General features: G+C 55.6%; 2 protein-coding genes across 3 annotated transcripts; both read left to right on the forward strand.

Moving 5' to 3' along the window:
* Positions 1-2,323: 2,323 nt before the first annotated feature.
* Positions 2,324-5,040, forward strand: ATP6V1F (ATPase H+ transporting V1 subunit F). Its single transcript, XM_077857288.1, has 2 exons — positions 2,324-2,593; positions 4,583-5,040. Exons 1-2 carry the CDS (start codon positions 2,436-2,438, stop codon positions 4,782-4,784), a joined length of 360 nt encoding a protein of 119 aa, XP_077713414.1. The 5' UTR covers positions 2,324-2,435; the 3' UTR covers positions 4,785-5,040.
* Positions 5,041-5,170: 130 nt separating this feature from the next.
* SPMIP1 (sperm microtubule inner protein 1) lies at positions 5,171-8,558 on the forward strand. 2 transcript variants are annotated; one of them, XM_077857287.1, is made up of 2 exons: positions 5,171-6,017; positions 7,282-8,558. In XM_077857287.1, the coding sequence occupies exons 1-2, from the start codon at positions 5,597-5,599 to the stop codon at positions 7,344-7,346; spliced, it is 486 nt and encodes a 161-aa protein (XP_077713413.1). In that variant the 5' UTR covers positions 5,171-5,596; the 3' UTR covers positions 7,347-8,558. The 2 variants fall into 2 exon arrangements, with proteins under 2 accessions (XP_077713413.1, XP_077713412.1); XM_077857286.1 differs by having other exon boundaries at positions 5,184-6,017; positions 7,550-8,543.
* Positions 8,559-14,361: the final 5,803 nt, after the last annotated feature.

The following is a 14,361-nucleotide window of genomic DNA, read 5'->3' on the forward strand; positions in this document are numbered from 1 at the left end:
CCCTCCATTTTGACCCCTCTTTACAGCTCTGAGATTCCTGGGCACCCATGCTTTGCCTTTCCACCCTCCTCTTCTTCCTGGCCCCCTTGATCTACCCCTGCCCCCAGCTCTGAAACTTCCCCAGGGCACATCTTTGCATTACTACACTGATCTGTGACTTTGTAGCTCCCTGACCCTGGAAGGTCTAATATAGACAGCTGTGACAAGCGAGTAAATGGATAATTCAGTAGACACAGCAGGGCCAAAAAGGATTTCAGTAAATTGACACCCCCCTCCCCCGCCAACTGTAGACCTGCTCCTGGACATTTCAGCACATATTGGTGGGTAGGTCAGAGAAGACCACTCTCCTCACCTGGTTTACTCAGTAGCCTATCTGCCTCCTCACTCTTCTTTAAATTTCTTCTTCCCTTTCCCCCTCTTTGCTTGGAATCCTGCCCCCTTAAGACCTCTCTCCAGGGCCTCTCTTATGTTTGCCCTCCTCCCCATCCTTCATTGAGCTCCTTGCAGACAGAAATCATGTCTTATCAATCATGGATCTTCAGGCTTCTCATGGCCACATTTGATAAACACTGGTTGAATGAATGAGTGTATAAATGTGCCCAGCTCTTCACCTGATAAAATCACTGAAGGCAAGATCCATTCTCTTAAGTACCCAACCACTTGTGAGCATTATGGGCTAGTTCTGTGCCAGGCACTAAACCAGGTGCTTCTACACGCACCCGTCTTCATTCTCTGCCCTCCCTCCCCACTCACTCTAGGTGTGAGCACTTTCCTGGATGGCTTGCTGGCCACCTCCTCAGCATCATCTGCTTTCCATCTGTGTGTCCATAGATGTCCAGCCCAGCTGCTCTTCCACAACTGTAGAATGGCCCTAGGTATTGAGCATTTATGGACTCTATCTCCCTTAAACCTTACAGCCCTATCAAGTGGGTAGGGATACTACTATCTGAAGAACTTGAAGCCTTGAGAATTTTGATGATAAATCCAAAATCATACCTCTAAGTATGACTTTTGGGCCAAGATTCAAACCAGGTGTGCCCAAATCCCAAACGTCTCATACAAATACCCACTAGACGAGACCATCTGGATGTCTCAAGCACTCTAAACTCACAAACCATATGCTGAACACCAGTATGCCTGTTTGCTAAAAATAGAGGAGGAAAGGGTGGACCTTTCAGTCCATATTTCACACTAGGTGAAATACGGCTAGCTCACTCAGACGTGTTAGTGCTATCCACCTAGTTGCAATGGCCAGAAACCTGGGAGTCAGCTAGGTCTCTACCTTACTTCCCAAACATTCAATCTGAATACCAGTTTTGTCCATTCTGTCCCTAAATATCTCTTGACTCCATCTCCTTCTCCACATTCCCATTCCCACAACCTGAGTTCTGACCACCATTATCTCTTACCAAAACGGTATCCTTCTGCAGTCTTTTTTTTTTTTTAAGATTTTATTTATTTATTCATGAAAGACACACAGAGAGGCAGAGACACAGGCAGAGGGGCAAGCAGGCTCCATGCAGGGAGCCTGACGTGGGACTCGATCCCAGGACTCCAGGATCACACCCTGGGCCGAAGGCAGCACTAAACCGCTGAGCCGCCCAGGGATCCCTCCTTCTGCAGTCTTGCCTCTGCACACAGCACCGCTACAGCGCTTATCTCTAAAACATGTATCTCACAATATCATTTTCCAAAGACTTCAGGATAATTTGTCCTCAGAATAATTTGTTCCAGATTCTTTAACTTTGCTTGAGGGGACTTATGCTATGTCACTGAGCCTTTGCATATGCTGTTCCTCCTGCCCGGGGTGTAACACCCTCTTGTCCTTACTTCTATCTCCTAAATCCTTCGGGGGATCTTCTTTGCGCACACCGTCCCCCCAAGTGGGTTGGTTATCCCTTCAGTGGATGCTTCCACGTACGGCTCACATTTTAGCAATTACCACACTGCTCTGTAATTAATTGCCTGTTCACTTGAATCCCTACCTCACTAGTCAGTGTCACCATTAACTTGTCCAATATTTTATATACTCAACAAATACGTACTAGTTGTTAACTGTGTGCCATAGTTAAATACACGATACAGACCCGGACCTTGCCTTCAAGGACAGAAACCGCGCCTCCTCTTCTGGGGGCTCGGTATCTATCAGCAGTGCGCGCATCGGGTTTATTGAACGAGCGACGGAACGCGCTTGCGTGAACCTGTGGTGCCGCGCGCGCTTCTGGGAATCGTAGTCCCCAGGTTCGGGGCCCCTCATTATTGCGCAGGCGTATTCAGATTAAGACGTTTTACTATTGATGCGCATGTCCCGGAAGGCGGAGTGGTGAACTGCGCATGTGTAAAGGGCGGAGGCGCGGCCGAAAAGGCGGTGCGCTGCGGGGGAGGGGCTTCGTCGTCTAAGGGCCGTCGCCGCGGAGCTCTACCTGCCTGCGAGAATGGCGGGTAGGGGGAAGCTAATTGCGGTGATCGGAGACGAAGACACCGTGACTGGCTTCCTGCTGGGCGGCATAGGGGAGCTTAACAAGAACCGCCACCCTAATTTCCTGGTGGTGGAGAAGGATACAACCATCAATGAGATCGAAGACACTTTCCGGTACGGTAGCCCGCGAGGCCTGAATGGGACCCTCTGCCTCGGGTGGGAGCCACGGGGGTCAGCGGGGTCGGCGCCGGGCTTCCAGACCCCGATGTCTGGGGTCAAGGAAGTCGGTCCAGTCGCCCTTCCGGAGGAGGCCTCTATGCTCCAAGTTCTCTTTTGGGGCTTGGGGGAACCTGAGCTATGTCAGGTTCACGAGCTCATCCCTCACATGACTCTGTGTCAGGAAAGGGGAAAAGATCTGGAGATGGGCGCCGCCCCTCGGCCCCAATCTGCCCCAGGGTCCTATCTCAGCTCCGCCCCTGTTCGCCCCGTAGAGCAGGCTCCCCGCCTTGTTAGCGCTAAGCGACCCACACACTTATCGAATACCTAGGCAGTGGGGTCGGGCTTTCTTGTATTGTTATGTCCCTTAGAGGCTCACAACTGCCTTGTAAAGTAGAGGCTATTATTCCCATTTGCAAGTAGGAAAACTAAAGCTCAGAGAGGTCACATCCTTTGGAAGAGAGAGAGGGGGGATTTGAACCCAGACCTAACTCTCTTAAGCCAGGTTCACACTGCTTGTGCAGTTCCCTCAACTCTTAGAATTTCCTATTGTCCTGAGCACCGCAGGCAGAGTATTAGGACTATATCCTGCTACTTTCTGCTAAGACCTTGCATTTGAAGTTCCTGATTTCTTACCCTGGGTCAAGAGCGATAGCTTCATAGTATGAATGCAGGCATGCCCCTTAAACCAGGAGGTGTCCTGGTGACTTGAATTGAGAATGCTAGCCCCCTTTGTTTTCCCGCCCCATCCTGAAGGAGGCTGTTACCCAATCTCAGGGACAAACTACTCTCACTTGTTTCCCCTACACAGTCCAGTCCTGAGCTGCGGGCTGAGACTGGTTCCTGCTGCCGGGGGTATGATTGGCCCTGAACCGGCCTGATCTCTAGGCATTCTGGTAAAGTGACCCAAGTTGTCTTGGGAGGAGGGTAGGTTTTACTCCAGGAATTTTTCATGTTTCCATCCAAAGGGACCCAGAGATCATCAAGTCTAACCTGCCCTAGTGCCTGGCACAGAGCAAGCGCTCAGTTAAAATAGTTTTTAATATTTTACTTAACTAACGTGTGGGTGGTCATAAGGAAGGGAGATCCCAGTGGTAGGTTCTCTGTCTGGGGAAAGTGTGATTTTCCTCCTCCTGTGTTGTATTCTTGACTCATGCGAAACTTCCCCTATGATCCATTCCCCAACGTCTTCAGCATAGACCTTTTAATGGTCTCATCAGCCCTCTTTAAAAAAAAAAGCTTTCCTTTAAAAGTTATTCATGTAGCTTGTAAATTAATATTTAAAAGGTATACACGGACAAGTCTCACTCCCACCCCTCACTCCCACCCTCCTCTTTTTCCACTTCGTTACCTCCCTCCTCCACCCCTGTGAGCAATTAATTGCTTATTTACTTTTCTGCTTTTTCTTTATGTACACACAAAGGGACAGACATTCTTATTCTCTCTCTCTCTCTTTTTTTTTTTTTTACACAAATGAAGCATACAGAAGAATGCACCAGCATGTGCACTAGTCTTCAGCACCAGTTCACTTGGGAGCCTTTCAGGCAGGGGAGGCAGAAGACAGCTAGAGGGCCCTTAGATTTTTTTTTTCTTTTAAGATTTTATTCACTTATGAGACACACACACACACACACACACACACACACACAGAGGCAGAGACACAGGCAGAGAAAGAGAGAAGCAGGCTCCATGCGGGAGCCCGATGGGGGACTCGATCCCAGGACTCCAGGATCACGCCTGGGCTGAAGGCAGGCAGGCACTAAACCGCTGAGCCACCCAGGCGTCCTGGGCCCTTAGATTTTTAAATGAAGGTGATCCTGGTTAGAAAGAGAATGTAGCTAGCAACTTTTGCCTTTGTGCTCTGCAGTCTCTGGGTCAAGCCCCTTCTCCTCTGCAGCCCAGCCTCAGCACCTCAGAGTGAGAATCTCTTCTCATTTCTCCCAACAGGCAGTTTCTAAACCGGGATGACATCGGCATTATCCTCATCAACCAATACATCGCAGAGATGGTGCGGCATGCGCTCGACGCCCACCAGCGCTCCATTCCAGCCGTTCTAGAGATTCCGTCCAAGGAGCACCCCTATGATGCCACCAAGGACTCCATCCTGCGCAGGGCCAGGGGCATGTTCACGGCCGAGGACCTGCGCTAGAGCCCTCCCCATAGCCATGCAGCCTTTCCCCAGGCTTGCCTTCAGCCCGTCTCTGATTTCCCAGCCCCCTGCCCCTTCCCAACCCACTGAGAGGCTAGGTGAGGTGCTTCCAGATTGCTGGGGCTTTGCCATTAAAGTCAAGGCTGGTTAGGGAACAGGAAGCCTGAGTATCTTCTCTCCACTACATCTTCCCTGTGCTGTTACACAGTGTCTCTGTTCATGTTAAATTAAAGCAACATTCCCGTTTCTCTCCAAATTGAGACTGGCTACTAGAAAGGACGTGCATGGATGAGGTGGTTGGGGGGATTAGATTGGCAGGGTTGGGAAGGGTTCTGCCAAAGATATAGGCATGGAAAAGCTGGACCAGGAAGATTGTGCCAAGAGATCATAACTCAAGGATGGATCCTTGGAATCAACGGTGACCAGCTCTGGTGGGAGGGATGGGAGGAGGCTTGTGCCTAGGTCCTAGGCTCCCCCAATTCATTCTCTCAGGCTGGGGAGGGACTTGACCCCAAGGAACGGAAGCAGAAACACAGGAAACCCAGAAGCCTGTGATACTAGACTGAGCCTGGGTCCTGCAAGAGGCTTGGAGATCAAGGCCTTAGCCGGTGGGCCTTGGCCTGAGGTTGCCTCTGGATCAAGGCATGTGAGGTCTGCTAAAGGCATGGCAAGTAGAACCCTGGCCCTGTGTGAGGTGAGGCTTGGTTGCCAGGTGACTGTCTGTGGCAGCCACCTGCTGTGGGAAGGACTCTACTTGCTATCGCTTATCCCTCAGCTGCAGCCACCCTGGTACCGCTCCTTCCCTTGCTACCATGTCGCGCCAACTCAGCATGGATACGCTGCGGCAGAACTTCTGGAAGGAGGAATATCTGAGGGAGAAGATGTTGCGCTGTGAATGGCATCATAAGTATGGGTCGATGGTGAAGGCCAAGCAGAAGGCTAAGGCTACAGCGCGCCTGCCCCTCAAACTGCCCACCCTGCACCCCAAAGCCCCACTCTTACCTCCACCTGCCCCCAAAGCACTGCCTTCCAAGGTCCCCAGCCCTGCCCTGGAGGCTCCTATTCGGTCAGAAATGTACCCAGTCCTGCCTGCCACCCGGGCCCTGCTGTATGAAGGCATCTCCCACGACTTCCAGGGGCGCTACCGCTACCTCAACACCCGAAAACTGGACATGCCAGAGATGCGTTACCTCTTCCCCATCACCACCAACTTCACATATGGCTGGCAGCTGGGTGAGCCCCAACTTCTCAGAAATTATTCACCTCACAGACACAGAGCCCTTGCCACAAGTCAGGCCATGCAGTCGACATTAGGCGTACAAGACCCATGGGTGGGGGTGTCCATTCTAGTGGGGGATCTGGGCCATAAGCACGAGAGAAAGGAGACATCTGAGAAGGGAAAGTTTCATGATGAGACTAGGGAGAGATTGGGGAGATGGGCAAGGGATACGTGATTGTCAAGAAAGGCCTCTCTGAGGACCTAAAGGCTGGAAGCTAAGAGACAGAGGAATTTGGATTTTATTCCAAGTGGGAGAAGAAGCCATGGAAGGTTTTAAGCAGGTGAACAATACTGACAGGGTACTAACTATTCCATAAGTAATGGCTTTTTCAGGGAAAGAATCAACTGGCCAGTGAGATCTGCATCTATTTTGAGTTCTCTTGGCAGGAGAGGACGATGGCTTGGGCTAGGGTGATTAGCAGGAGAGCCGTGGTAGATTCAGGCTATGCTTTGGAAGAGGAATCAATGAAGCCTATGGATGGATGGGATGACAGAAGGGAAAAGAAGGCTGTGGGAAAGCACAAGTGTTTGGCTCAGGTGCCTGGACAAGGAAGATGGAGGGGAGCAGGGCTGGAGGGCGTGTGAGGACAGGTGAGCCCTGGCCATGCCGGAGGTGCCAGTGAGGTGGCTGTGTACGGAGATCCCCCGCTGGAGTGATGTCAGAGCTGAAGATGTCAGTTTGGGAGCCACGGAGATGTAGATGTTACTTAAAGCCCGAGGCTGGGTGAGCCCACCCAGGAAACTCCAGATGCTGGAATCTGACAGAGGCAGGGGGGCACAGAGAGCGGTAGGGAGACAGTGTTGGTGGGAAGGCTGTCCACTTGGGCTGAGTCTGCTTTATCTGCAAGGCTGAGAGTCCAGATCATCCTCAGGGAGGACAGGAGGGAGGCAGTGGTATAGCTGGAGATGAAGAGCTCAATGGCGTAGGAAAGGGAGCGTGCCCGGGAATGCTGCAGGACTGCTGGGTGATCCTGTGTCCCTTTACTGTTTGTGGTCATGGACTGCAAGTGAGACTACTCAGGGGCTTATGGGTGTTTCTCCACAGGGTTGAGGGCCTGGGCAAACGGTGGATGGCTGGGGATAAACACAGCTGACATTTTGCCTAAAGATTCTCGCCACTTTCCCCAAGGCCCTAAAGGGAAGGGAAAGAGGTATTTCCCCCAAAGCAGGAAGCAAGTCCCAGGAGAGCAGGAGGTGGAAGGGCCCTCTCTCTTTCAGAGATGGCCGGCTCTGTCCGTCCCCATGGCAAGCAGTGGAGGAGCCTGAGGTGGGGGAAAAGATGACACTTGGCGGATGGGCCAGTTCTGCCATCACTGCTGGTCTGGACCCCCGGTCGGCTCTGTCTGCCCACAGCCCACGTTCCTCAGGAGCACTTTTTATTCCGTCACACTTACAAGTGGATACAATACAGGCAGCTTGTGGGGCTCCCGGGCTCCGCAAGTTCCTTTCCCAGGATCCATTCCTGGCCTCTGACATCTTTTCCCAGGCCCCCCAGCGAAGCAAGAACTGGTGTCCTGTAAGATGTGCCGCATCGAATCCTTCTTCCGAAAGAATGGGGCCTTCGCGCTGCTTGACCCTCGGGACCTGGCTCTCTGACGTTGGCCAGCCAGGGGACTTGGGGGACCGGGAGAAGGAATAACACGCCTCCTGGTGGGGCTGAAGCCGCTGTGTGTGTCTGTGTGTCCGGCCTCCCAGGCGCTGAGGCAGAGTTCTGGGCCTTTTTTGGAACTTCCTCTGATGGCCCTTGCTGCCGGGTCGTGGCTCGCCTTTTCCTCGGTCTCCATCTCTTTAATCACCCCGTGAGGATTCAGCAGTGACTGGAGGGGGCCGGGAGGGGTGAGCGCTGCTCTCCAGGCAAAGGCTCCTCAGCGCCCGGGGGCCACAGGAGCCGCTGGAAGTTCTGGGTGTTCCTGGGAGAGAGCGGCCCGTCCTCCCAGATGCCAGAGAGCGGGAGCCACCACCGCCCCATCGGCTGCCCCCCTCGCCCCTCACCTGGCCCCGAGGGCCCGCAGCCGCCAGGTCCGCTCCCGGAGCACTTGCTGCAGCCGCTCCCGCAGGGCGCGCCGCTGCCGGGCCGCGTCCTCCTGGGCGGTGTGGAGCCCTGAGGCCCCGGCCTCCCAGCCCGCGGCCCGAAGGAGCCCGCAGGGGGCAGCACCGGGCAGGCGCGCCCCTGCGCCCTCAGTCGGCGGCGGGGCGAGCGCGCCCTCGGAAGGGACCCAGGAGCGCCCGGCCCCCGGCCCCCGCCCGGGCAGGATCGCGGTGGCCCCGCCGCCCTCCCCCGGGAGGCTTGCCTGTGGCGGGAGCCGGGCTGGGCCGGGCGGGGGCCCCAGAGGGTGCACCCGGCAGCGGCGGTTCTTGGCAATGCGGAGGCCTTCCAAGACCTGGGAGAGGCGGCTGTCAGCGGCCGGCGGCCCCTTGTGCCCCCGGAGCGCCTGGTGTCCCGGCCCGCCCGGCGCCGCTACGCACCCGGAGCCGCTGCTGCTCCCGCTCCTGCCGCCGCCGGCGCCCGGCCGCCCGGTGCAGCTCCAGCAGCCGCTGCAGCGCCGTCTCCCGCTGCGCCGCGCTCGCCCCCGCGCCCGCGCCCGCGCCCGCCGACGCCTTCTCCGCGCCCGGGGGCCCGGGCCACGCGGCCTTCGAGGCGTCGGGAGCCTCCGCGCCGCCCCTCCGCCCCCCGACGGCGCCCACGAGCCTCGCGGAGCCGCCCCGCACCTGCTCCGCCGGGCCCGGGCCTCCTTCCGGGTCGCGCCCCGGCCCCGGGCGTCCCGGGAGAGCTGCGGGGCGCTCCCGCCGCCCGGAGCCCCCAGGGTCTGGGGCCGCCTGCGGCTCGGCCCTCCGCTCTCCTCGCCCCGGGCCGTCCGTTCTGTCCGGCGTCAGCTGGGTGGTCCTTTCTCCGGAGCCAGGGCCCGCCCTCCCCGCAGGCTGGGGCTTCTGTTCTCCCGGGGACCGGTGGGAGTCCCTCGAAATTCCCGGGGAGCCGCCTTCCTCCGGGGACGGTGTGGGGACCTCTCCCTCGTCCGCCCCCCGGGCTTGTGAGAGGCCGCGGGGGCAAGTCTGAAGGGCCTTCACTTCCCGGGCCTGCGGGGTCTCCTTCCTCGGCTCCCGGAGGACCTCCTTTCCCTCCTTTCCCGGACACTCAGGCCTGTTTCCGCCGTGACCTTGAGGACACTCTCTCCTCTCACTCTGAGGAGGCTCCCCCCTGGGATACACAGAGACCTCCTCCCTCAGAGCCTGAGTAGCCTCCCCACTCTGCTCTCCCTGTCTCTTGGGGACGTCTTTGTTCTCTCCCCTGGCAGCCTCCCCTCTCTGACCCCGGGGACACCCTTCTTTCTGCTCTTGAGGGTCCTCCTCTCTCGGCCTCTGAAGAATCTCAATCCTCAGCAATTTCTGAAGCTCTGCTCTCTGCTGGCCCAGGCCCCAGCCTGGCCCCTGGGGGAGATGTTGGGGTTCTGGCAGGCCCTGGGAAGGCAGGCCTGAGGGCCTTGGGGCTCCCTGAACCAGCTTCCTCCCCCACAGGCCGATGAATGGCCTCTGGGTTGTGGGTTCTGCTTGTCTCCTCTCTTCCCTCTGAGCCAGGTCCTGGGAAGGAAGAAGAGCATTTGGGCCCAGGCCTGCGAGGGAACCCCCATGCCTGGGCCACTTTCCCTGAGGGACCCTGGAGACCTCCGTGACTGTCCCAGTGGGCTTCATTTCCATCACAGCCCTTGCCTGACTCCTGAACTCCTTAAGCCTACTCTATGTTATGTAAAAGGTGCTTCTCTGGGGATCCCCAGGTGGCGCAGCGGTTTAGCCTTCTGCCCAGGGCCTGATCCTGGAGTCCCGGGATCAAGTCCCACGTCAGGCTCCCTGCATGGAGCCTGCTTCCCCTCTGTGTCTCGTGTCTCTGCTTCTGTGTGTGTGTGTGTGTCATGAATAAATAAATAAAATCTTTAAAAAAAAAAAAAGATGCTTCTGTGATGGTCCCTTCTTACCTGGCTATAGGAGGGGACACCACCTCCCCCCAGTAGCCTCCTCCCAGGCAGCCTCTACCCTGCTATCCACAGCCAGTCTGAGGGGGCCCTTGTCCAGGACACTTTGACTCTTTCACCTTGACTTCAGAGTGTGCTGGGTCCCCAAAGCTACTGCCGGTGGCAGGGTTCAGCTCTTGTAAGCAGCCTGAGGGAGAAAGACCAATGTCAGGAACACTCTGCTCATGGCCTAGTCCCTCACACACAATCCACCTGAACTGGAACCAAGAAGCCTAGGGAGTCCCCAGCGCCTCAGGTGAAGGAGACGGTCTGATGTGTGAACTTTAAGGCTGTCACAGCTCATCAGTCACCTTTATTCACACACATGCCTGCCTGTCGGATTTTCTTGCCGACAGCCGACCACCTCTTCCTCGTCAGAGCACTTCAGAGGAACCTGCACACCCTTATCTTCAAAACCACCAGGGGCTGCCTGGCACGGGGAAGGAAGGGCCTGTGGGCCAGGCTTGTCAGTCCCTTATGAGGACACCCATTTAGACCGGCAAGGAAACCCACTGTATGCACCTTATTTTACTATTATTAAGAAAAATCCTCTTTAGGTCTTTCTTAGTTGCTAACAGTAAAATCCAATGAAACTCAAGAAAAGAAATTTTAGGCTGGAGCCTGGCCTAAAAACTGTGAGTTTCATAATTAACCAAAGAAATCTAAAAAAAGAAATGAAATGTCTGCTCCCTTGCAGCTGTGCAGGAAGGAGAGCCACTCTGCATCCATAAAACTGGTTAAAAGAACTTGATTTCGTAAGACCCTAAACGGACAACTTTCACAAGAATGTTCCATCTTTATGCCACATGGATGTGTGAATATTCACAATGGTAACCAAGTGGGTATGTTTTTTTGTGAAAAAAAAAACAAACAAACATGTCTTTTGAACAAAGGAGTCTGATAAGACTCCCAAGCCTTTAGAAATTATTGCCATGAACAGTGAACATAACCCCCAACCCATTGCCTCACAATTCTGATCTGTTGTCTCACCGGATAATTTATTTCTCCAGTTATAATGCTATAACTGATATCTCTGTATTCCCCAGAGATCTTTTACTTGTAAAAATGTCTGTCAATCAGAAAAAACAAGCATTGGCTCTTTGCTCTTCTCTCACATGCACAGTGGAACAATTAGAGGCTTATGGCTTACCTAGGTTTATTTAACAAATCATCTGAGATGAAAGTCGGCTTCATATAAATTAATAGGCCCAGGGTTCACAGCATCGATCCCATGGAATTTTGATTGCCTATTTATTGTCACGCTCTCACTAGGCTGTGATCCCCTCAGTGACAGGGACCAAGTAATGGAGTCAAGCCTCTCTCCTGCTCAGTATGTTCCCAGTGCCTGGCATGCGAGGGGTAAACAGGTGGCCGGCACAGCTATTCTGTCCCCTCCTCCCTGGGCCACCATGGACAGTCATTCCCAGTGCTCTCTCCCCTGAGTCCCAGTTTAGCTTCAGAATCCTGGACCCAGTGCCTGAGACAGCTGGTACCAAACAGGTGGAATCGGGACATAAAATAAGACCTACTTGTTGTCCCTGGGTGCTCCTTGGCACCCCCAAAAAAACAGTGTAAGATGAAGAATGAGTGAGAAGGGGACTGAAATCCTGGCACTTGAGATGAGGACTTCCCCCCTCCTCCCCATCTAGTCCAGCCACCCAGCCAGGGTGTCGGCATACCAGGTGTGGGCTCGGCAGGCATAGCAGGGCTCTCCCACCTTGGGTCTCTGTCACTCCTAGCTTCACCCAGATCCAGGGCTGATGATGGGTCTACCACCTGCCCCCTGCAGGAGTGCAGAGCCTGCCTCAGAATCACCTTTTGCAGCTCGTGGGCTCTGGAAGGCGGGGAGGCAGCCTGTCTGCCAGTTTCCTGGCCCCAATGCCTAAACCCAGTCCAGGGTCGCCTCTCCCAGCCCCTGCACCCACCACTGAACCCCAGGAGCTGGAATTTGGGGGTCACCCTTTCCAGGGGCTGTGGGGCAATCATATGGGCGCAACTGAGTGAGAGCCCAAAGAGGAGACTTGGGTGTAAGGAAGAGGTGCTAGGCAAGGCTGTGGAAGGAGATAGGAAAAAAGGGTCCAGTGCCTGGCCTTTTGTGGCCATATGAAGTGGACAGAATTTCCTGGGAGAAAGACTCACCCCTCTGGAATCTGATGGTTCTGGCTCAGAGAGTCCCCAGCCTGGGGCAATGAGCACCGCCTAGAACTCTGGAAAGTTGGAGGGTGCCCTAGTCCACAGGGCATCATCCCCCAGTGCGGTGGGTAGTCTTTAAGATGACCCCTAATCATCCCTCCTCCTGGTATTCCTGCCCACTTATGACCCTGTTCTCTTCCCCTCCTTGTGAGGAAATGGATCGCTCTTGCCCATTCAAGCCTTCAGATGAGACTGGAATCCTGACCTACAATGTCAGCTGGATGCTTCCTTAGTGGTCACTGCTAACACCCCCTCTTGCACAGCTGAGGGAGAGGCTCTCCGAGAGGGCTGCCAACCTGCCCAAAGTGCCTTGGACAATTGGTAACTGAGACATGACTGGGAGGCACAGTCCCAGGTCCCAGTCACCATAACAGCCTCCCTCCTAGAAGGGGTCAGCCCAGCCATCAGCCCCAGAGGAAAGGGTCTGTGCACCTCAGGCATCAGTGCCTGTGGCCTCAGGAGCAATACTGAGCTTGCTTTCCCCCCATGCTGCAGCCACATCTAAAGCCTTCTAGATGTCACCATTCCATTGATTTGGCCAATATAGTCACTAACTGTGGAATGGTAATAGCAGCTGGTAGGGAATGAGCAGGTCCTGTGTGCCAGGCACAGTGCTAAACCCTGTACATGGATGAGTTCATTGGTGCTCCCTTCCAGTCAGATCTACTGTCTTCCCCATTTTGTAGCTGAGGAAACAGGCTTACGGTCCACAGCGAGCATCAGAACAGGGACAGAACCCAGGCTCCTGGGTCCAAAGCCCATACTTCTGCTTCCCTCACCACCAGCACCCCCTGATGTCACACTGACCAACCCCCTTGCCTTCAGCCGTGCCCCCGCTCACCCAGCTGGTCAGCTGCTCAGGGCCCCCACCCATCCTACCGCGGGGCTTGCTGCACCGGCTCTGTACACACTGGGCCTGGTCCTTCAGACCGCAGAACTGGGCCCAGGGGGGCCAGAAGAGGCTCAGCCCTGCCCCAGTCAGCAGCTCCAAGTCCCACAGGAGCTGAAAAAATAATGGGTGCCGGGGCATGAAGGGGTGCCCACTCGGCCCTCTGCCATGTGCCCTGGCCAGCCCCTACCTGCTCCTGGGCCCGCCGGCTCCGCTCCATCTCCAGCAACACAGCGGGCAGCTCCAGTCCTGAGGGACAGGCCTGACTCTCTTGCACCTGGGGGGACAGGATGGAGTCAGGCCTCCGCCTTGCCCTTTGGAGGCAATGCCCCACCTTCCTCACCTGCTGCAGGGCAGCCTGGAGCTGGCCCGGGCCTGCAGGGCATCTAAAGAGGTGGTGGTACAGGGCTAAGGTCTGCTTGTGGCTACACGGGAGCCCTGGGCCCCCAGGTGTGGCTGCCTGCTCCATGGGCAGGGGGAGCCAGAGCGGATTCCCCTCCCTCCTCTGCTGCTGCTGGAGCCTGGACAGGGGAGGACCAGGGATAAGAAGGAGACAAAGCCTCCAGAGCTCAATAATGCAGGGACCTGACATCTGAGCCAGGGCCTGGACCCCAGCCATGTCTCAGAGAGACTCAGGCTTGTCTCTGACACGGGGTTCTTGGCTTCGCGCGGCGGGGCAAGGACTGTGACCGTGCCGGAGAGAGAGGTGCGTGTATGCGCTTGTTTGCAGTCCTGGGAGTATGTGTTTTATGTGTACGTAGGAAGCTTGCAACGGCATTAGCTAGACATTAGCTACACCCCACATGGACAGCAGCCGCCGGCAGCTCACTTACTATATGCGCGGAAACACGATGCTGCGTACATGTCATCTGTCCCTGAAGCCTCTGTGAAGTAGGTGCTAGCATTATCACGCCAGTTGTCCAGGTTAGAAACCAGTCCCAGAGGGTAGGGAGCCCCAGCTAGCATATGCCAGTGTCTCCCTCATCTGGAGGCCAGCGGCCGGGATGCACAGGCCTGGGGGAAGCATGGTCCTGGGTCAAGCAGCCACAGGCAGAAGAGGGCGAGCACCCCCAGGTGCCTGCTCCAAGTGGCCCACCTGCAAAGGGCTGAGCCACAGGTCACTGTTTACTCCTCTGCATACACAAGGTTCATCAGATGAGGGCATGCTTTGTGTAGGTTAGGACAAGGGCAGGACAAGACGTGAGCCGGTCT

This window comes from Canis aureus, chromosome 18 (genome assembly GCF_053574225.1).
Source record: "Canis aureus isolate CA01 chromosome 18, VMU_Caureus_v.1.0, whole genome shotgun sequence".
NCBI classification, from domain to species: domain Eukaryota; kingdom Metazoa; phylum Chordata; class Mammalia; order Carnivora; family Canidae; genus Canis; species Canis aureus.

Coding starts and splice junctions, on each gene's coding strand:
- ATP6V1F (XM_077857288.1), top strand. CDS start 2,436: ATGGCGGGTAGGGGGAAGCTAATTGCGGTGATCGGAGACGAAGACACC. Junction 2,594..4,582: donor GAGATCGAAGACACTTTCCG/GTACGGTAGCCC, acceptor TTCTCCCAACAG/GCAGTTTCTAAACCGGGATG.
- SPMIP1 (XM_077857286.1), top strand. CDS start 5,597: ATGTCGCGCCAACTCAGCATGGATACGCTGCGGCAGAACTTCTGGAAG. Junction 6,018..7,549: donor CACATATGGCTGGCAGCTGG/GTGAGCCCCAAC, acceptor ATCTTTTCCCAG/GCCCCCCAGCGAAGCAAGAA.